Source organism: Zosterops lateralis, assembly GCF_965231275.1.
Source record: "Zosterops lateralis genome assembly, chromosome: 26".
Lineage (NCBI taxonomy): Eukaryota > Metazoa > Chordata > Aves > Passeriformes > Zosteropidae > Zosterops > Zosterops lateralis.
This window is the reverse complement of record NC_139786.1, coordinates 2,391,456-2,410,251: the sequence shown is the minus strand read 5'-3', so window position 1 is coordinate 2,410,251 and position 18,796 is coordinate 2,391,456. Positions and strand designations below refer to the sequence as shown.

At 43.2% G+C, this 18,796-nt stretch overlaps 1 protein-coding gene across 1 annotated transcript; it reads right to left on the bottom strand.

Annotated features, from left to right (window-relative positions):
* Positions 1-47: 47 nt before the first annotated feature.
* Positions 48-18,724, bottom strand: RSBN1 (round spermatid basic protein 1; the record flags this gene model as incomplete). Its single annotated transcript, XM_083878458.1, has 7 exons — positions 48-4,825; positions 5,453-5,561; positions 6,621-6,788; positions 7,668-7,810; positions 8,198-8,335; positions 14,162-14,832; positions 18,361-18,724. 7 exons carry the CDS (start codon positions 18,722-18,724, stop codon positions 4,364-4,366), a joined length of 2,055 nt encoding a protein of 684 aa, XP_083734584.1. The 3' UTR covers positions 48-4,363.
* Between the last annotated feature and the right edge of the window lie 72 nt (positions 18,725-18,796).

Here is an 18,796-nt window from a genome sequence, read left to right as displayed (position 1 = left end):
TTGGCTCCGCCTGCCGCCCCCTCCTTCTCACCCGCCCAGGCAGCGCCAGCCGAGCGCCGAGCACCCTCCCCCCCCCCCCTTCCCAGCTGCAAAGAATCGCCCAGGCGGGTAAAGGACAAAATCAGACTTTTGTTTATTAAAAAAATACTTTACAGGAAAAAAATTCTATGCATTCCGCAGGACTATTTTACAAAGAAATAGCTTAACAGTTTGACACTGGTGTACAGTCAGCTACCGACAGTGCGGGGCCGCCCCCGCACACGCGCGAATGTCAATAAATACACTAAGGCCGCACAAAGCAAACAGTCGTCCAGGCAATTGTACACGTCCTCTGGAGGCAGAGACCTTAGATAAATTAAAACCACAGAAAAAAAAATAATAATCGTAGCTGCCAATCAAATCAAATTAAATCACGAAACAGCAATACAGGAGTCGGTATCTTTACATGTTGTACAGAGAAATCAAGGAGAAAGCGGGTGTTTGTTTGTCTGAATGCTCGGGGTGCCCTGGGCACTGCTCAGAGCCCACGGGAAGGGACAGAACAGGCTCTGGGGGAGAGGAAAGCTCCTCTCCCAGCCCCTCAGCTCAGCACTCCTCGGGAGCTGCAATTGCAGAGTTTATCACTCGCCTGATTCACACCCCAAATCACGCTGGATGAAAGACTTGGGGAAAGCTCTGACAATCTGCCTTGCCCAGGGGAACTGAACTGTAATACGCAGTAAAGCCGGGCAGTAAAAGCCCCTGTGAAAAGTGTCCCTTATAATCCCCTGGGAACACCTCGTGGTGTCCCCCCTGCCTGGAAGAGAAGGTGGCAGGTACCTGCACAAAACGACCTGGGGTTTGTCTAGAGGAGAGAGGAAACCAAAGCCAGCTGCTATTTCAGCTTTACACTGCATTTGTGAGTCCATTGCTAGCACAGCTGAGCCACTTGCCTTTAGCCCTGGGATATTTTAGTCACCAGCACTTGATTTAAAGTTGAGCCTCAGCCTCTTTTAAGTTCTGTTTCACAGACATAGCACTTGGTCAGTGCTGGCTCTGGAGCATTTTCTACCAGACACATACATGGATCATGGAGGATTTGCAGTAACTGACCAGCACATTCATATTTAGAAACTGTTCTGTATCTGCTTTCCACTGAGAATAACAGAATGTTAACATGTTGGAATGGACCTTAAAAATCACCCAGTCCCAACTCCCTGCCATGTGCAGGGACACCTCCCCCTGGGCCAGGCTGCTCGACCTGGCTTTGAAAACTTCCAGGGTTGGTGCATCCACAAACCTCCTTAGGCAACTAGATCCTCACCACCCATCAATTTTTTTCCTTATCTCTAACCTAAATTCCTCCTCTTTTGATTTGTACCCATTCCCCTTTGTCCTGTCACTCAGTTCCTGATGAACAGCCCCTCTCCAGCCTCCCTGCAGATCCTGGAAGGGGCTGTGGGGTGTCCACACTGAACAGCCCCAACTTTCTCAGCTTTAGAATAAACCATCAAATGTGCCAAAGTTTGATTAGCTCATTAAGGACCCTGCTTTACGAAATCTTGGAGAAATTCAAATAGCAGCTATTTAACATGACATATTCACTAATATTTACTGGTTTTGTTCTGCTCAAACACTAAGTGGCTTGAACTTGTTGCTTCCTCTCTAAACTGCTCTAGAGTTCATAAAAAAAAAAAAAATCAGTGTTCTACAGGTCTTGGGCTGGAAAACATTTGCCTTTTTCCCATCAAGGTTTTGTTCCAGGCAACTGAAGCAATGGCTGGAGAATGAGCAGCTTCCAGAGCAATCCCTCTCACACTTTACATCCAGAGTTGAGGTGGAATTTGAAAGTCTGCCAGTTTGGTTAAAGCACAGCAAAGCTGAGCATGGATTTAGTAAAAGATTCTCAAACAGCTTGTTCCTCTCTCCCTCAGTCTTCCAAAATAGTATAGCATCAGCAACATTCAGGTCATTCAAAGATACCTTTATTTATGTGCATTTCAATCTGACATTAGGTTTTAAGTTAGTAACTGAGCAGAGCACAGAGAGCATGATGCTATTGGTCCTGTCCCTCCATGCAAGAGGAAGTCAGAGCATTTTCCTTATTTGTAGGCTGATTTTCAGGCTGTTGTCACTAAAGATTTCACTAAAGCTACAGCTTGGAAAGTAGCACAAACCACCCTAGTCTTCCCTTCATCCATTTGAAAACATGCTATTAGAATTTACAGAAGACTTCCAAATGGATTTAATTCCATCCCAATGTTCCCAATAAACAGCCAGGTTGGTGCCTGGGGGCTCTCACTCTGTTTATTCTGCCCCTGCAGGTGTGACAGTTCCTGAGAGATCAGTGCTGGCTGCCAGGGAAGGGCCGGGGAGCAGCACGGGAGGGGCGCGGAACGGGCACATGGAAGACTCGCAGACTTGGTCAAAAGGAAAGAACAACCCCTGGGGAATCTTTGAATGTGAAGGATGAACTGAAACCACTATTGCCTGTGAGGAATTTTACTTTGCACAACCCTTAAAGCTATGAAATTCCTCTCAACATAAAAAGTGGAAAAAAACCCACCAGAGAACCGACGGCTCGTTCCTGAGCCGCGCTGAGTCATCTAGAATTTCTGCTAAGATTAAATTACACCCCTGCATGAATCACATTACTTCTCATCATAAAAGCTTTCCATTCTAACACCTTATTTACACAGATTACTAAACGAGTCACTACCACTTCAATCTGTAAATTAGTTTTAAATTGAAATATTTCCTAGTCCTCATTTTTGTACCGAAGACAATACATACATACACATAAGGAGTAATACAGGCTCTAACTAATCACTGCAGTATCTTCTGAGGATTATTTCTCTATCAGTTTAAAATAGTGACCTCTACACTGAGGTGCTAATATGTATATAAAAGCCTACACAAACAATATTGCACAAAGTAAGATTTTATAATAGAGTAACATATTTTAGAGACCCTTATAAAGAGAAGAGTAATAATTGATATTAAAAAGATGCATCCAGAACTAACACAGCATCTTTGCTTTTGTCTAGTCTAACATAGTGTTTCAAATCTTTCCTACCCCAGTGAGGATTAGAACAAATAAAGTTATCTGGAGACAGCTTAAGTTGCACCAAACCCCAACTTGTACTCTAAATGTGGGGAGGGGGAGGGGAGGGAGAGGGAAAAGGGACTTTTTCCTTTTGATGACTGGAAAGGGCAGCAATAAATGGGGTGAGTGAAAGTCAAATACAGATTACACGTTAACATCCAGAAATATTGAAAGATTGTTTAAAAACTGTTGCTGCTAGCTGACACTCTACACATTGAGCACGTACTGCTGATTTTTCCACAGTAACTGGACACCCAGGAGCTACACGTGGAAAAAGCAGTCCAACGCCAAAATACTTTTTTTTTTATTGTGAAATACTAATACAGAACTTACACAGTAAGGCTGTCCTTATATTCTAGGAAGTCAGGTATCAGCTCAATGCTTATTATATTAAGTGCATCAGTACAAGGGAAAAGTGTGGATCCATTGGACACGTTACGACCCGATCAAAACAAGCTGCCAAGTTGGTTAAGTATTTTAAAAGCCTTAAAGTGCTCAAAGATAGCAGTTTCCTCCACAAGACTACCAAGAGGTTCTCTAATTTTGACACTAGCATTTGTCACGTTCAGGGAAGATGGATTTTGGAAGCAAAAACCCTCACGGCAAACAACATAAGCAGTGCTATGAGAAGTGTTAGGTCAGTAAGTCATTGCATTTCAACAGGAATCAGACACTTGCTTCAGTTCTTTTTACAGGTCACCCTTGTAGGAACTGTAAGAAACATCAATTTCTACAGCTTGTATATAAACCAACATGTCAAGAACAGACATACCAAAAATTCCACAAATCATCAAAAGTGCTGTGCTTTCTCTATTTTTTTCTTTTTTTTTCTTTTTTTTTTTTTTTTTTCATTTTTTTACTGTTTCAAGCAATTAAAATGAGATGGGGAAGTCACTTTGCAAGTCTTCTACAAAAGCATCACTTTCTGGTGAAGATTAGAGATAAAGTAAAAGTAGGGAAATAACACTGACCAATGGAGTTCAATCATTTCATGTTCCTGGAGGGATTTCAATCTGACTTTGAGAAGATATTCAACATCTCTTTACTTAAACAGAAAGAAGTGGTAGACCACTGTTACAGGTTGTACTAAGGGGTTAAAATACAACTTGAATTTTGCATAATCTGTGTAAAAAAGATATGCCTGACATTTTGGAATGTCACCTTTCTTTATAGAATTATAGGCAAGATTTCTCCAATAAAACATAAGCCAGTTATAAAACTATAACTTCACATCAAAATTTTAAAAAGTTGTTTAAAAAATGTTTGAATATATACATATCACACAGAAGAGCCTGCATGATCCTGTGGATTGTGTTGCTGATCAGACTCTATTTTAAAACCTGGAAGGGGCTGGGCCACCTGATCTGGTTGCACAAGTCCTGATATTGAAGAAACAGAGGAGGAGAGCACCCCTGGGGTAAGCTGAATTTCTATACCTGGTTCTTCAGACTCTATTTTTACACTCACACCTTGGGGTTCACCTTCTGCCTCTGTGTTTCCAGGAGCATCACTGTTCAGGCTTGAATTGCTTTCTGCTTTTGGAGAAGTCTCCCCCACGGGGTGATACTGTTTGAGTCTGATGTGCCAGGCTAAGCTGCAGACTGCTGACACTGTTTTGAACTGATGAATGACATTTCTGGGGATGAAGTAGATGTCATTGTCACACAACTGAATCCTGGCATAGCGAATGCCTTCCCGTCTCATTTGGTTTAGTTTGGCTTCGTCCACCCATTGAACACACTGGGAGAAGGAGAGATGGGAAAGTTAGTGGTGAACTCTTCAAACAACTCGGCATCTTCCTGTTTTCAAGTTAATTCATGTCTAAATCAGAATGTTTCTGTTTTGTGGGTAAAACTTCAAATTCAAATGAGAACTGGACTTTTAAAATGCAATTTTTCTGACATGCACGTCTTGAGAGGAGAATTAAGAGGTTTCTATAGTTATAAAGAACTGGACTCTTAGAATACAATTTTTCTGACATGCACATCTTGAGAGGAGAATGAAGAGGTTTCTATAGTTATAAATAACAATGGGCTGCATTGTTTGGGCTGGCAGGACTGAGTTTAGATGTTTCCATAGCCTAAGACAACAGCAGACATTAAAAAAAGCAGGAACAGGCACACAAGGCTTAATGAACAGATTGTTTCTATAGCACACCCTGGGACTCACAGCATGAACCCCAACTTGGGGGAAAAGGAAAACAAAAAAGTCCCTTTCCAGCTGAACAATTTTATCCTGAAACACAAGGAAATTTACCCAAGAGAACTGAGGGAATTCAAAGGGGCTGACTTTAGGGAGAAGCTGGGATCTGTCAGAAACTCCTCCCAAAACACCAGGAATGAGCTGTCAGGAGGGCAGATTTGATACCTGTGACACTGGAGGTTCATGCAGGTCCAGCTGAAGTCTCTGCACAACATCAGTGAAGTCTTCAGCATGAAAACAAACCACATCTTTGGTTATACGAGGCTGGTCACTCCTAGGAAAAACAAGAGAAATCTAAGAATTTTGGAAGTATTTGAGTCACAGAGCATTCCTGTTCTCCCCAGCAAAAAGTTTCATTGAACCAATGACCTGCTCCAATGTTACACTGTGCACAAAGTCTCAACACTTCTCAATAGTGTATTATTTTGGAAAAGAGGGATAATTCATAGATTTCCCTTTTTTCTTTCTCCATTTTTGCTGCACTCACAACAGAAGTAATGTTTGCATGGACAGTATAGTGAAAAGCCTGAGAACCAGGTTCAAACTGCCACTATCAAAGTTCTCTGTGTTCTAGGAAACACAATTTGCCTCAATTCTTCCATTCTATAACTGGACAGAATAATTCTGCCTTAAGGGAAAAATGTAAAATTACAAAGTAATGCTGAAGTTGAAGCAATGAAGAGTTTTATTCAACAGCTGTGAACTGAAGTATAGGAAATCCTGGCATCTTTTATTCTAATGTTTAGCAATATCATGCTATCCAATTTCTAGCTATTACAATCATGCAAGTCCAGTTTCTCTGCAAGGTCAACAGCAATATCCTGGGTACATGACCTGAGAAAGCACTGCAGCTGTGAAATTAATTACACTGAGCTCTGAGACTACAGATACAAAAGGTAGAATTAATGTATGTGCTCAAGAAAAGAATAATCAAGGCTGATGGTCCGGTCCAAGTTTAAGGCTTTTGTATATCACAAAAATATTCTGCAAGCTGCTGTTACAATATTTTTACTGCCTCAAGATGGAAAAACAGGAGGTACACAGCTTGAGGTTTTCAGCTCTGTGCAGCTTTTGAATCACAGAATGAACTAGGATGGAAAAGACCTTCAAGATCATCTAGTCCAAGCTATGACCTAACACCTCCTCATCAACTAAACCAAGGCACTGAGTGCCACGTCCAGGCTTTATTTTTAAACCAGTGACTCCACCACCTCCCTGGGCAGACGATTCCAGCGATTTCAGCTTTAAACCATTTCTGATTAGGTTTGTTTTGCAAGGAATTATTAAAAAAAAAAAAAATAAAATAGAATAGGTGGACTCCAGCAGCACTTACCATTCCCCAAACTGCACAGCCTTGAGCACCCCGACAGCAGCTGTGCTCTGCCAGTCAAAGCCCTGCCCCACGTGGTCGGCGTGAGCTCTGGTCCTGTCCTCGAACAGGACCTCGCGGGGCTCGCTGGTCCGAGGTAGGTACTGCAGGTTCTTGATCTCGTTCATGGACCTGCAAGGGAAAAAAAACCACACAGTAAAAATGTCCCTGCTGCTCAAAAATTAATGTTTGTATTGAAATAATATTATAATTCTGGGTGGTGCAGGCTTCAACACTTCCCGCTGATTTTTTTCTAGGTGTTTATTTGGTGAAAGATTGAAACAAAACCAGCAAAGTACAATTCAGGTTATGGGATCAAACTTTACAAATCAAATCACATAATTTTTGTGTTCACTTGTGCTGAAATACTTCCTCCAAGGATGTATTGTATGAATAGACTGTATTTATGTAAAATAGAGCTATCTTACAGAACCTGAGCTTCAGTTATTTGGGAGTACATCCAAAAATTCTTCTTGATACGACAATTAGAATATTGGTTCCAAATTCTAAATCCTGCTTCCAAATCTCCTGAAATTTGTTTTACAACACTCTGAAATTTCAGAGACAGAAAGCAAGACTACACAATAATTCCTGGGCAGGCAGTGCTACAAGTGCTTGAGCATTAAAATGCAGCACATGCAGTAGAAGGATCTCCGCTGTTTTACAGCATTCCACCTGCCCTTAGCACCAAATTGGTTCTTGCCACAGAAATAAGATGAATTAAGTCTCCTGGAGGATAATAAAAAGGTTTTAATCTTAAAGCCCTGATCTAGGATATGTGAGAAGTACTGAAAGATACTGTCAGAAGTAGTGAAATAAAATAACCATCACGGGTAACATTTCCTTTATCTGCTGAGCCAATTTGAAACAAAGTGAAAGTGAAACTTAAATGTGAATTAGTCCTCTAAAGAGCCAGTTAGACATCAAATACTTCGCTTTTGTTCTCAAATCTGACACAGAATTGAGTGTCAGAGAATTTGCCTCGAGTACAAAAGGAAACCCAAACCTTACCGGCGCCGTTTGAAGGGTGATTTTGGCATATCAGCTGTGGGGATCATCTGCTCTCCCGGCCTCACCCACATGATGGGCCCATCGTCACTCTGAGACCTGCACTGCAGTCTGAGACTGGAAAGAGTCCCCCAGGGCAAAGTCATCTAAAAGAAAATAGGAACAGAACAACCCACAAAACATACATAACACAAAACACTGGGTGAGATAGAAAAATTAAATGATGCCTTTGGTAAAATTGGTTCAAATCTGCTGTCAAAAGAATTGTATAGAAACTAAGTTTGAGAGGGAAAAGGTATTCCAAGCTAATTTTATCAAGCATAGTTTTTAGGGAAGTAGAACTGCATGTATATATAATAAACTTGATTTTTTTAAAATCAGCCACCTCATTCTGTGCCTTTCAATCAACACAGGAAAGAAGCTGAAATAGGCACATCAATACAGAAAATATCTTACAGTCCCTAATTACTTGGAAACCTAACAACTGCTTAAACATCTAGAGTGCTCTGAACACACCACAAGTTACTGCTTACTCTAAGAAATGGAGATTCTTCCAACATATCTAGGAATTCTGGGAAGTAATCCCCCACTTCTTCATCCACTGCTCCCACCAGGCTGATCTGGCGCATGGGTCCTGCTCTGTAGGTGCCGCAGCAGTACGTCCGATTGACCTGGGGACACACAGGGGACACAACACAACCACAGCTTTAGTGCTCTCACAGGAGATCTAAACTAATCTGACACAACTGGGAGGGATCTTGGACTTGTCCACATCTGTTTCAGCAGATGTGCATTTGGGAATGCACACAGGGGCTGTTTAGAACAGAAGGGAAAGAAAGGAGTCCTGCCTGTACTGACAGGAAATCCTTCTGAAGTTTGAATAACAGCAAGTGAGTATTTGACTAATTCAGGAACAATTCAACACTTCCACGGTAACTTGAGAAAACAACCACACAAGGTTTCATTGTGACTCAGTCTTTCACCAGCAAGCTTTGACTCTCCACTAGTTTGTGCAGCTGGATTGTTGCTTCTACATTTCAAACCGGATGCTCCTGGGACGTGCACATTCCTCATTTCAGTCCTGCCCCTGAGGTCCTTCCCCTGGGACTGCAGTGAAAAACCTCAGTGTCCTCCATGCACTGGTTCTGGTGGTACTGTTATAGTATACACAGAAAACTGCACGAAAACCAGAGGAAATAAGAGGTGTCAGTGCTCATGGAGAAGAATTTTAGGATAACCATTTGCATTAGAACCTGCTGTCAGTGCTGGGGCCAGAAACACTTTCATCTCACAGCTTGTGGACATCCCCTAGAACACACACTGTCTCACTTCCCAGGTCATCTGGAAACTTCTCTTACCCATTTCCTGTTCCCAGAGGAGAGCCAATGGCAAGACTCCAGCGTTGTGCAGCCTCATCCTATGGAGAGCAGCTGGAATGTGCCATATGGCCACAGAGGAGGCTCTGTAGATACCACAGTTAATTGATGTTACAGAGCACAAGCTCCAGAGAGGACAAGTCTGTTTTGCACACTCAGCTGTGTGTGAGCCCCAGCCTTCCACCACCCTACAGTGCTCCAGGGGTGAAAAACTCCAGCTGTTCTCCACGGCTGAGAACTGTGGCACAGTACAGACAATTACTGGTAAATCTGCAGTTTAACAGTCATGTTCACACAGTGTGATGCATTTTATAACTCCTCTTACAGACACATGGATGCAGCAGCTCAGCTTTAAGTTTAGTTTCAGTTTTGCATGTTTAGCCAGCAAACCAGATGTCACTAAACTACTCCATGCAGTTGCTAAAGATAAATTAGGAGAGACTAATAAAGGAAGAATAGAGTTACTGCTGCAATTTTATCCTCCAGCAGCAACTATAGATAATTACAGGAGTTTAGCTCACTCTGTTCGCTGAATGCAGCTCAGAGCAGGAGCACTAGAACACCACAGCAATATTTTAGTTCTGTGTAACTACAGAAAAACTAAGGACTGAAGTGCTCTGGTCCTTATCCAGTGAAGTTTAACTGCCTGGCACTGTTTGTGTAAGTGCAGACAGACTCCTTCGAGATGAGCTCTGTGCTACTGAAACCACCTGGTGAGAGTCACTAGCATTTTACAGGTGTTTGTCATGAGTTAAAATTAATTATAATTCCATATGCTGTTCTTCCTTGTAATGCTTTCAAAGGATATGAAAAATGAGAAGCTTTGTTTTTCTTTAATGCACTGGGACAATGAATAAAATAGACAAGAACTCAGGAATTTTAAAGGAAACAGTAGAACACTTTAGGGAAACATTGGATTTCAATGCTTTGCTCATTTTTAATAGAAATTAAAGGAATATAACAGACTTGAGAATTAAACTCCAGACATGTTTACACTGAAAACAGGCACAAACTCACAGCAATCCCCAGCAGGCTGTACTATTCATCTCAAGCATCTCAATCACAGGGGATGTAGTCTACTAGTTTAATATGCCATAAAAAACTTCAATTTTTTTATAGCTTCTCTCTCATTCTTAGTTCCTTCTGAGCAGCAAACACCAACACCCCTGGTTAGGCCAGTGGTCTGGAGAATATGATGTAATGAATATCTAAAAGAAGGGCAATTTTGCTCTGACTTTACAGCTGGGTGGTTTAGTGTCCCATGAGTTGAGCACCCTGCCTGCTGCACTGCAAACTGCTTTGGCCTTTCATTCACCAGGTGCTCCAGATTCCCTCTCAGCTCTGTTTCCTCCACAGCCACCTGCCTGCACCCCTCATTGCAGGGAAGAAAGCTGACACCGTGAAATAGCTGAAGTCACTTTGTTATATCCATTAAGACCTCTCTCAGTGGTTTTTATTTTTGTTTAAAGTTCAACTCCTGTTTAGGAATTTAGCCGGGGTCACTCCAGTTCATCTGGCTGCCAGAAGTCAGTAACTTATTTACACAGCACCTCCCTTGCTGTAATTTGTTCCCTGTGCTGCTCTGAAAGCAGCAGTGGATCACGAGCAGTCGCTGCCACTGTTTTTCCTGCTGCAAAAGGACAATGGGGCCAGTAAGAGCACTCAGGGAGCCTGTGCCCTTTCAAATGCCACCAGCCATCAGTGCTGTGCATACCCCCCACCCCACACACTCCACACTGACAGGGAGGTATGGGCACGTTTAAATTTAGCTCGAGTGCTCATGGAGACATTTTCTCTCAGCTGCACCGTGTGCCTATCAGTGTTTCCACACCTGGGTAAGAACAGAAGCAGACAGAGGCAGTGTTTCCTGTCAGAGGCCCAGAGCTGGTGCTTTATTTGCATGTTCCTGAGCCACCCCAGCCTCAGCACGGGTTAAGTGAGCAGCACAGGGTGAGAGGAGGACACACAGATGAGGCATCAGCTGGAGACAAATGAGGTTAAGGTCTCAGAAGTTTCTCTCCAGTTGCAAGAAAAGCATGAATCAGTTGACAGCAACAATATTTCAGCGTGCCAAGTCAGCTATGAAACAAACCACACAAACACTTGGCTACAAGGAAGAAAGCAAGAGGACAAGGCAGTGACACGCCAGCACAGCAAGGGTGACATGTTTGACTAAAATCTGACACAGTCCAGGACCACTGAGCATTGTTTATACGGTTTTAGTGACAAACCAAATGAAGTTTGCACTACAGATGCATAATTTCTCCATTTCATACTTTGGTAGCTACTGCTAAAAAAAGAAGTTACCCTTCCAGAATCAGAGAAGTTCACATGGGGCAGACAATCAAAGTGTGATGTGGTTCATGAAGCAAAGCTGTCAGGGACAGAGCAACCTGTTCTGAACAGCAGGAGTAAGAAAACATACCCAGTTATCACCTGTTGGCTGCTGCTCCCACCTTCTTTCCCAGAAGGAACAGCAGCTTATGCAAAACCTACTTCCCCAATTCTCTTTCCTGGCCTCTTCCCAGAACCCCCACACACCCTCTGTGACAGCCTAACTGTTCTTTGGATCACAGAGAGAATTCATCAGGCAGTTGATCAGTCGGGGAAAAAAAAGCAGAAGTGGAGGGGTTTTTTTAAAACTCTAAATATATTCCCATTCACTGAGTGGAAGCAGTTGTACTGAAACAAGTGATAAGGAAAATAAGAGTTCATTCTAGCTGCACTGCAAAGAGCTTCCAAATTAAAGTGTGCCCTTATGTGAGGGAAGCTTACAAATTACTGCTCAGTGATTTGAGTCTTGAAAGCTCTCAGCCCAAGTGAACAGCTCCACATTAAAGCTGAGCTCCAGCACTGAAGCATTAGAACCAATGCAAGCAAAAAAAAAATACAGAGGACACCAAAGCTTAATTATTTTAAGATGCTGAAAGCAAACATTTATGTAACAAATACACATTGGAGTGCTTTGCTATAAACTCACTGCTCTGAGAACAAAGGAATTCACCTTGCAAGGCAGTTAATTATCACTAGATTTACCAAGTCCTTCAGATTAAAGTCCTTGTTTTGAATACTACAATTCAGTTTTTTTAAAACCACAAAAGAGCTGAATATTGTGCAAAGGCCACATTAGGTTGCAGTTTACAGAACAAATTCTCATTTCTTGACACTGAATCTTCAGGATTCAAGACTCCCTAATGCTCCAAATCCCCTCGGCACAGGTCAGTGCAGAAAACAAACTCATGAACAGAGAAGGAACCCAGAATGGGAGCAACTTAATGATAAATAATCACTGTTACAATAGTGCAACATGTTCAATCTGCAAAAGCACAACTATGAAGTGCTTCTGTGCTGTACAATTCTCACAGAGAAGGGTGAAAAGTGAAGCTTGGCCCATCTGTCCATCCCTCAGCAGAACTGCCAAGGAACAACAGCACAACATCCAGGTTCCTCAGGCCAGGCCCTCGAGCCTTCTCCATTCCAACACAAGCCAGAGCAAAACTTGGGTGAAGCCACCACTAATTTCAATGTTTCCTTCAGCTTTTCCATCATCTGTATCCTCTGAAGAGCCCTGCTCCAGCTGCCTGTGGCAGCTCCCCTGCTCTGTTTGCTCAGGGAGAGCTGCACTAACACACTTCAGGCAGAGAGGATTAACCAGGTCATGCTGGAGCTGGGTTTAGAGAAGTGGTTTAGACCAACTCAACCTTATGTCATGACTCAATCTTAATCAAGTTTAGACAGTACTTAAAATAGAATTAATTGAAGTACCAGCAGACTATAACCCAGCAAAGCCTCTTATTTATTACCATACATTCCTCACGTGTATTTATAGTGCCAGTATTCGTGTTCACAGGACGTTCACTGAGGAAAAATGCAATTATTAAACATTCCAGAGGCTCTGTTTAGCCATTTCAGGGGTCACCACATGCACTCAAGCCAGAATGCAATCAGGACACTAAAGAACACAGATAAATCATTAATACACAAGACTGTAAGGCCTGATCTGTGGACATTTCACACAGGTGTGTGCTGTGCACAGAGCAGTGGTTCAGATGCCCAGAGCCTGATTTGGGGTACTCTGCACCCAGACTCAGCAGTAACTTTCTGCAAAGCACAAATTGTTTTTCCAATGCTTGCTTATGAACATTTGGTAAACTTTTCAGAGATCCAAACAGCCCATCCACAGGCACCAACACCCCAAAGTTTGTTGTTAAAGGTGTGTTCCTGTGGTACTGAACTCCACTACAGAGATTCAGGTTTATCCTCCCAACAGGTGAACGAGTAAATGTAATTAATGTCTGGAGTAAAGACCTTAAAGGTAATCAGCAGTTTGGATCCATTCTCAGACTAAACAGAAAGAAGCTTTATTCCATCAAAAAGAAATTTATCTAAACTGTAATCTTGTGGTATACTCATAGATACTTCTGAGTTTGATCACAATACTAAAATCCAAGAGATTTTCATAGGGAATCTTAAAATTAGCTTAGTTTTTACTGTTGCATCCATTTAAGTTACATGGAGATACAGTTTCAGAATTTAAACTAGCTTAAGCCTACCATGGAAACCAAGGGAGTAAACAAAATGAAATTTCTTTTCCAAGGCAATTAAAAAGATCCTCTAAATGCCTTCAAATTAGAAAGTCTAAACAGCATAAGGTACTAAGGCAATTAGGATGTTAAAACTTTGTGAATCAGATATACTAAAACATGAAAAATAATGTCATTGCATAAAACAACAACTCCAAGACCCCAAAAACAAACCCCAGCTCTGCTGACTAGAAAAGCAGTGCTAGCATTTGCAGTCTATGCAACTCTTGAGACAGACTTGGCTGTTGTTTTGAACAATCTCAGTGTTTTTCCGAGTTTAGAAGAAAAAGATGCTCAGTGCAGATTTTTGCTCAGGTCACAGATCTGAGATGTGATTCACCAACTACCAGGAGCACAGAAAAGCTTTAAGCAAAAGCAGAAATAAACAGCACAAAAGTGTAGTCCTAACATCACCTTTCTGCGTCTGCTTAGAAAACAAATTTGTGAGTTGTTTATTTTAAATCGTGGCTGCTCTGGGTTACTGAGATTAATCAGATCTAGGTATTGTGCAATATTTATGCTTTAGAATAATTCTTACCTGAGAGTGAAAATTTGAAATTGTTGTTGTTTCAATGTCCTTCTTGCCCAAAATTTCCATTTTCACTGGAGTGTTTGGAAAGTTAAAAGCAAAGTAATCCAGGAAGTCTGGTAAATAGGCAGCTGCTCCGTGCACTATGGCTAAAGCATAGTAAGCTGCATTTTTATCATTTTCACTGAACGACAACGCAAGAAACTCTTCTGCAAATCTCTCCATCTCCACTGGAGACAAAAATGAGAGTTCATCCATGTAAGCATGCAGGACCAGGGCACCTCCATTGGACTGGTGCTCCTCGTGAATGAAGTTACTGAATTTAGTGCCAGTCTTGAGGAAACTGCTGCGGACAGAGTGCTCCTGGTGTGTCACAAAGGGGGTCTGCACTCCCTGGGGTATCCGGTATTCCTGCATGCCCAAGTTCAGTCTGCACAGCTGCTCATCCTTCAGGTACCTGAAGGATTCTTTGTTCATTTCCAGGTTGTCACACTGTCCTTGAGACAGAGTCTCCTTGTCGATGCGAGTCAGCCCAGCGCACACCGTCTGCACCTCTTTGTTGTACATCTTCAGGCGTTTCCCCCTCACGTCTTCCCGGTGTTTCTTTTTCTTTTTTTTCTTTATCTTCTTCATAATAAGACTGTCAGCTCGCTGGGTTTTGCCATTTTCATCTGGAGTTTCTGGCGGCGACAATAAAGAGAAGATTAGAGTTGTGCAGTTGCAGCAAATTCACCCCAAAAGAATTCAGGCCTCTCGTTAAGGGATCTGTTCCCAGGGAGACTGACCAATTGTAAAACATTGCATTTTTGGATGTACAATTAAATCAAAAATCAGGGTATCTATAATTCTACAAATAAAGCCTTGAATTAAGGAAAACTTCCAAAATTCTAGCTCAATATTTTAGAAATATTTCCATTTTTAACAGATTTATTAGAATACCTTTAAAAGAAGTCTGGATTTCAGAGCATCTATAATTAAGTACATTAATAACTTCTGACATTTAAGGCAGTGCCACACAGGGGAAGAGGATAAACAAGTATGTGTAACATTTAAACATTAAGACTTTCATTAGGGAACACTTCCCTGCTTTTGGACACTTGATACAGAAGAAAACAGAGTAGCACTGAAGAGCTACAAGCTTTACTTACATTTAGAAGTAAAAACACTTAAGTAAACCTTAGATGGCTGATCTTTTAAAATTAAAGGACCCAAATTATGACAGCAACAGATTCAGTCTTAGACTTAATGATTCAGTTAATGGAGAGAAAGAAATTAAAAGCTTGTTTCAGTTGTTTGGGTTTTTTTTTAGAGGTTAATCAACCTCTAAAAGGCTGAGAGATAAAATGTAAAGAAGTAGTTCTGTCAGGGAAAATAGAATAGTTTAAGCTGTTCTTCTTTCAAGAATAAAAACTAATTCAAATAACATTTAGCACAGGGTAAAGGTAATTAGAAAACTCCATGCTCCAGCTGTAAAAAACTCAATTGCTAATACAAGATTTTAATGTGCCTGAATCAAAAGAACCATTTCATCCAACAATGCCCATAAATCTCCAGGAGCTGCGTTAGCAGGATGGCCCTGGGGACGAGAACAACCTGCTGCTGAAGGCAACACCTGCCTGAAGAGGCAGGAACTGAAGTTTTACCGTTTCCCCTCAGCAGAGGGCTTTGTCCTAATAAAATTCCTTTTCTTTAGCTGCACACGGGTATTCCCTCTTTATTCTCTTAGAGCACTTAAGTTAAAAAAAAAAAAAAAAAAAAGGCATAAAAAAGCATGTTATACTGTTTTATGAGTGATAAACACGGGCAGCTCCAGGTTCCCCAGTGTAACCAGTGTTTAACTGGATCATTACTGGTTTGCTCTCGGAGCTCACAGGAGAGGGTTGACCTTCATAACAGCCCGGAGTAAGGAACAGAGTTACTCACGGAGCAAAGAAAAAGCTGATTGCTTAATCCTCACTTCGTACAATAGTCTTAGGACCTGAAATACGAGTTTTCACAGCGCTGTTGCAGCCCTTGCAAACAGCAAAGGGCCTGATGTTTCTATTTCAGAGAAACCAGGAAAAGCAGGGCGGTATCACTTGAAGTCAACTGAAACGGTTCCTGGAATGGGCTTTTCTGCAGGACTCGGATGTGAGGAGGGCAGGGTTTGCTCAGTCACTGGGCTCTCCAGCACAGACACTGCTTCACTCACTGACTGAACGCTCAATTCACACACCAGGGATTTGTCCTGCTGGGACCAGAGATCCCAAACTGAAACTAAACAAGAATTTCATGCAACCACTGAGGTGTTGGCAATACTTCCCTATGCACATTTCTAAGAACATTTGATCAGTACAGGCCGCTTATTTAAAGCCCTTCTGATTTTTAGGTAGATTTTTAAAACCTCACAGTTTTTAATTCAGAGTATCCTCCTGTTTGAAGCCATATCCTAATAACAGACAGGGGAATCCTTGCATTTGGGAGGTTCCAGTGAACACTTGTGTGTTTTCAGGATAAAAGCTGCCCTGGATCCACTGCACACAGCAGAGTCCCACTAGTGCAGTGAGTAATTGCTGTATTCAGTGGAGCTAAACAGTGACATTACAATAATGCATGGCAATCTTGAAGGAAATACGGTTTTAATTATTCCTTTAAATAAATAGAAAGCCTCCAGCACCTCAAACACAAAAAGAAAAAGCTGTGGAGAGGTCACTAAACTATGGGCTCAGCACAGAGGCAAAGTGACAGCAGGGCCAATAATTCCACTACTGTAAAATGATCAGACATCCCACAACAGAACCAGAACCATCATTAAACAGCAGAAAACAGTGAGAGTGTTCACTGTCACCTGGAGCCACAGATAAAGCACGGTATAGTCAAAGCAATAGGTAATTTAATTAGATTATATATCAAAATAAAAAATGATAGGAAAAGAAATACAGCCCCATCCCAAAAGGCAGTGAAGAGCTTCAGACGAGAAAACACTTTCCCTTTGCAAATCTGGAATTTTGATGCTCATTTTCACGCTGTTTAAGCCTCCATTAAGAGGCCTAATTTAATTCTGCGTTAGAAGTGGCTCAGTGACACTCCAGTCTACAAAGTTACGCTGCTCTAAACTTTTGCTTGATAAACACTGATAAAACTGCAGAAGTTTACAATCGGAAGCTTTTATAGTCATTATTTAAGCACAGTGGTGTGGAAGCATTAACCAGTGGAGAAAAGCCTCTCCAAGTAATAGTTTTGTCTGTTCTTAAGACAATCCTATCTAGAGTTTACTCTACAGACACTTGACTTCTGTAAGCAAGTGCATCTTTGGCATAAAACTCACCCATACACTCCTCAAGCACAATTCACCACATTGTATTTTTAATTACAGCAGCTTTTTGCAGTTATTTTTTTATCTATGTTGCTCTCTCCAAGAAGCTTTTTACTATAACAAATCTCTGAGCAGAACCAAAACAATCACCCTGTACTGCTGAAAAAAAAATAAAAAATAAACAAAACTACACACAGCAAAACACAGAGATATTTTGGCCTTTTAATGAAAAAAGACACAGAATAATTTGGGTTAGAATGGAATGGTAGAGATGATCCAGTGAAACTCCCCTGCCAAGGCAGAGTCACCTGGAGCAGGGTTGGAATAATCACAGAAAAGGAGATTCCAGGACCTCCCTGGGCACCTGTTCCAGAGCTCTGCCACCCTTCATTGAAAGAAATTCTTCCTCACGTTAAGGAGGAACTTTTTGTGGTTTAGCTTATGGTTATTCCCCCTCATCCTGTTGCTGGGCACGCCTGAAAAGAACCTGGCACCATCCTCTGACACTCCACTCGGAAATATTTGTACGGAATCACAACATCCCTTCTCAGGCCAATTATTAAAACCAACAACTAAAAATTAAAAAAAAACCCCAACCAAACCATCAGCAGCTCCTCACGCTTTGGAGCAAACATAGAGAGAAGAAAGCTCCACTCCTACAGCACTCTCACGCTGAACCGGCGATGAGGGCGGTTCTGACAGCGGCACCACCAGCGCGGCCACCCCGCGCTCTCCCTGCTGGGGCCGGGCACCGCCGTGCCCGCTACGACACGGCCGGAGCGGGGCCCGCCGAGCCCGCAGCCGCCTCCCGCTCCCCTCCACAGGTGCTCCCGGAGCTCCGAGCCCGCCCGGCCGGGGACACCCCCCCGGGAACAGCCGCGACCCCCGCGCTCCCCCCGGCCGCTCAGCTCACCTCGCTGGCTGGGCCGCCCCGCCGCGCCGTCCGCGGGGCTGCCGCGCCTCGCCTTGTGTCCGGCGGGCTCGCCGTGGTGCCGGTGGTGGTGCCGGCGCTCGCCGGGCGGCGGGAGGCTGAGCGGGGAGAACGTGAACAGCCCCGCGGCGGCGGCGGCGGCGGGGAGGGCGGGCGGGGGCAGCGGTTCCGCCGGGCCGGGCCCCGCCAGCAGCGGCGGATGGCTCGGCCGGGCCCGCTTAGCGGCCGGCGGTTCGCCGGGTGCCGCCCGCCGGCGGCGGGGCCCGCGGGGCCGGCCGGGCCGGTCCGCTGAGGGCGGCGGCGGCTCCTCCGGGGCCCGCGGCACCGCGGCGACCTGCGCGGCCATTTCAGGGGCTCCCTCACACACATTTAAATGGCCCGAGCGCCGGGCGCCGCCGCGCAGGCGCGGCCGCGGGGC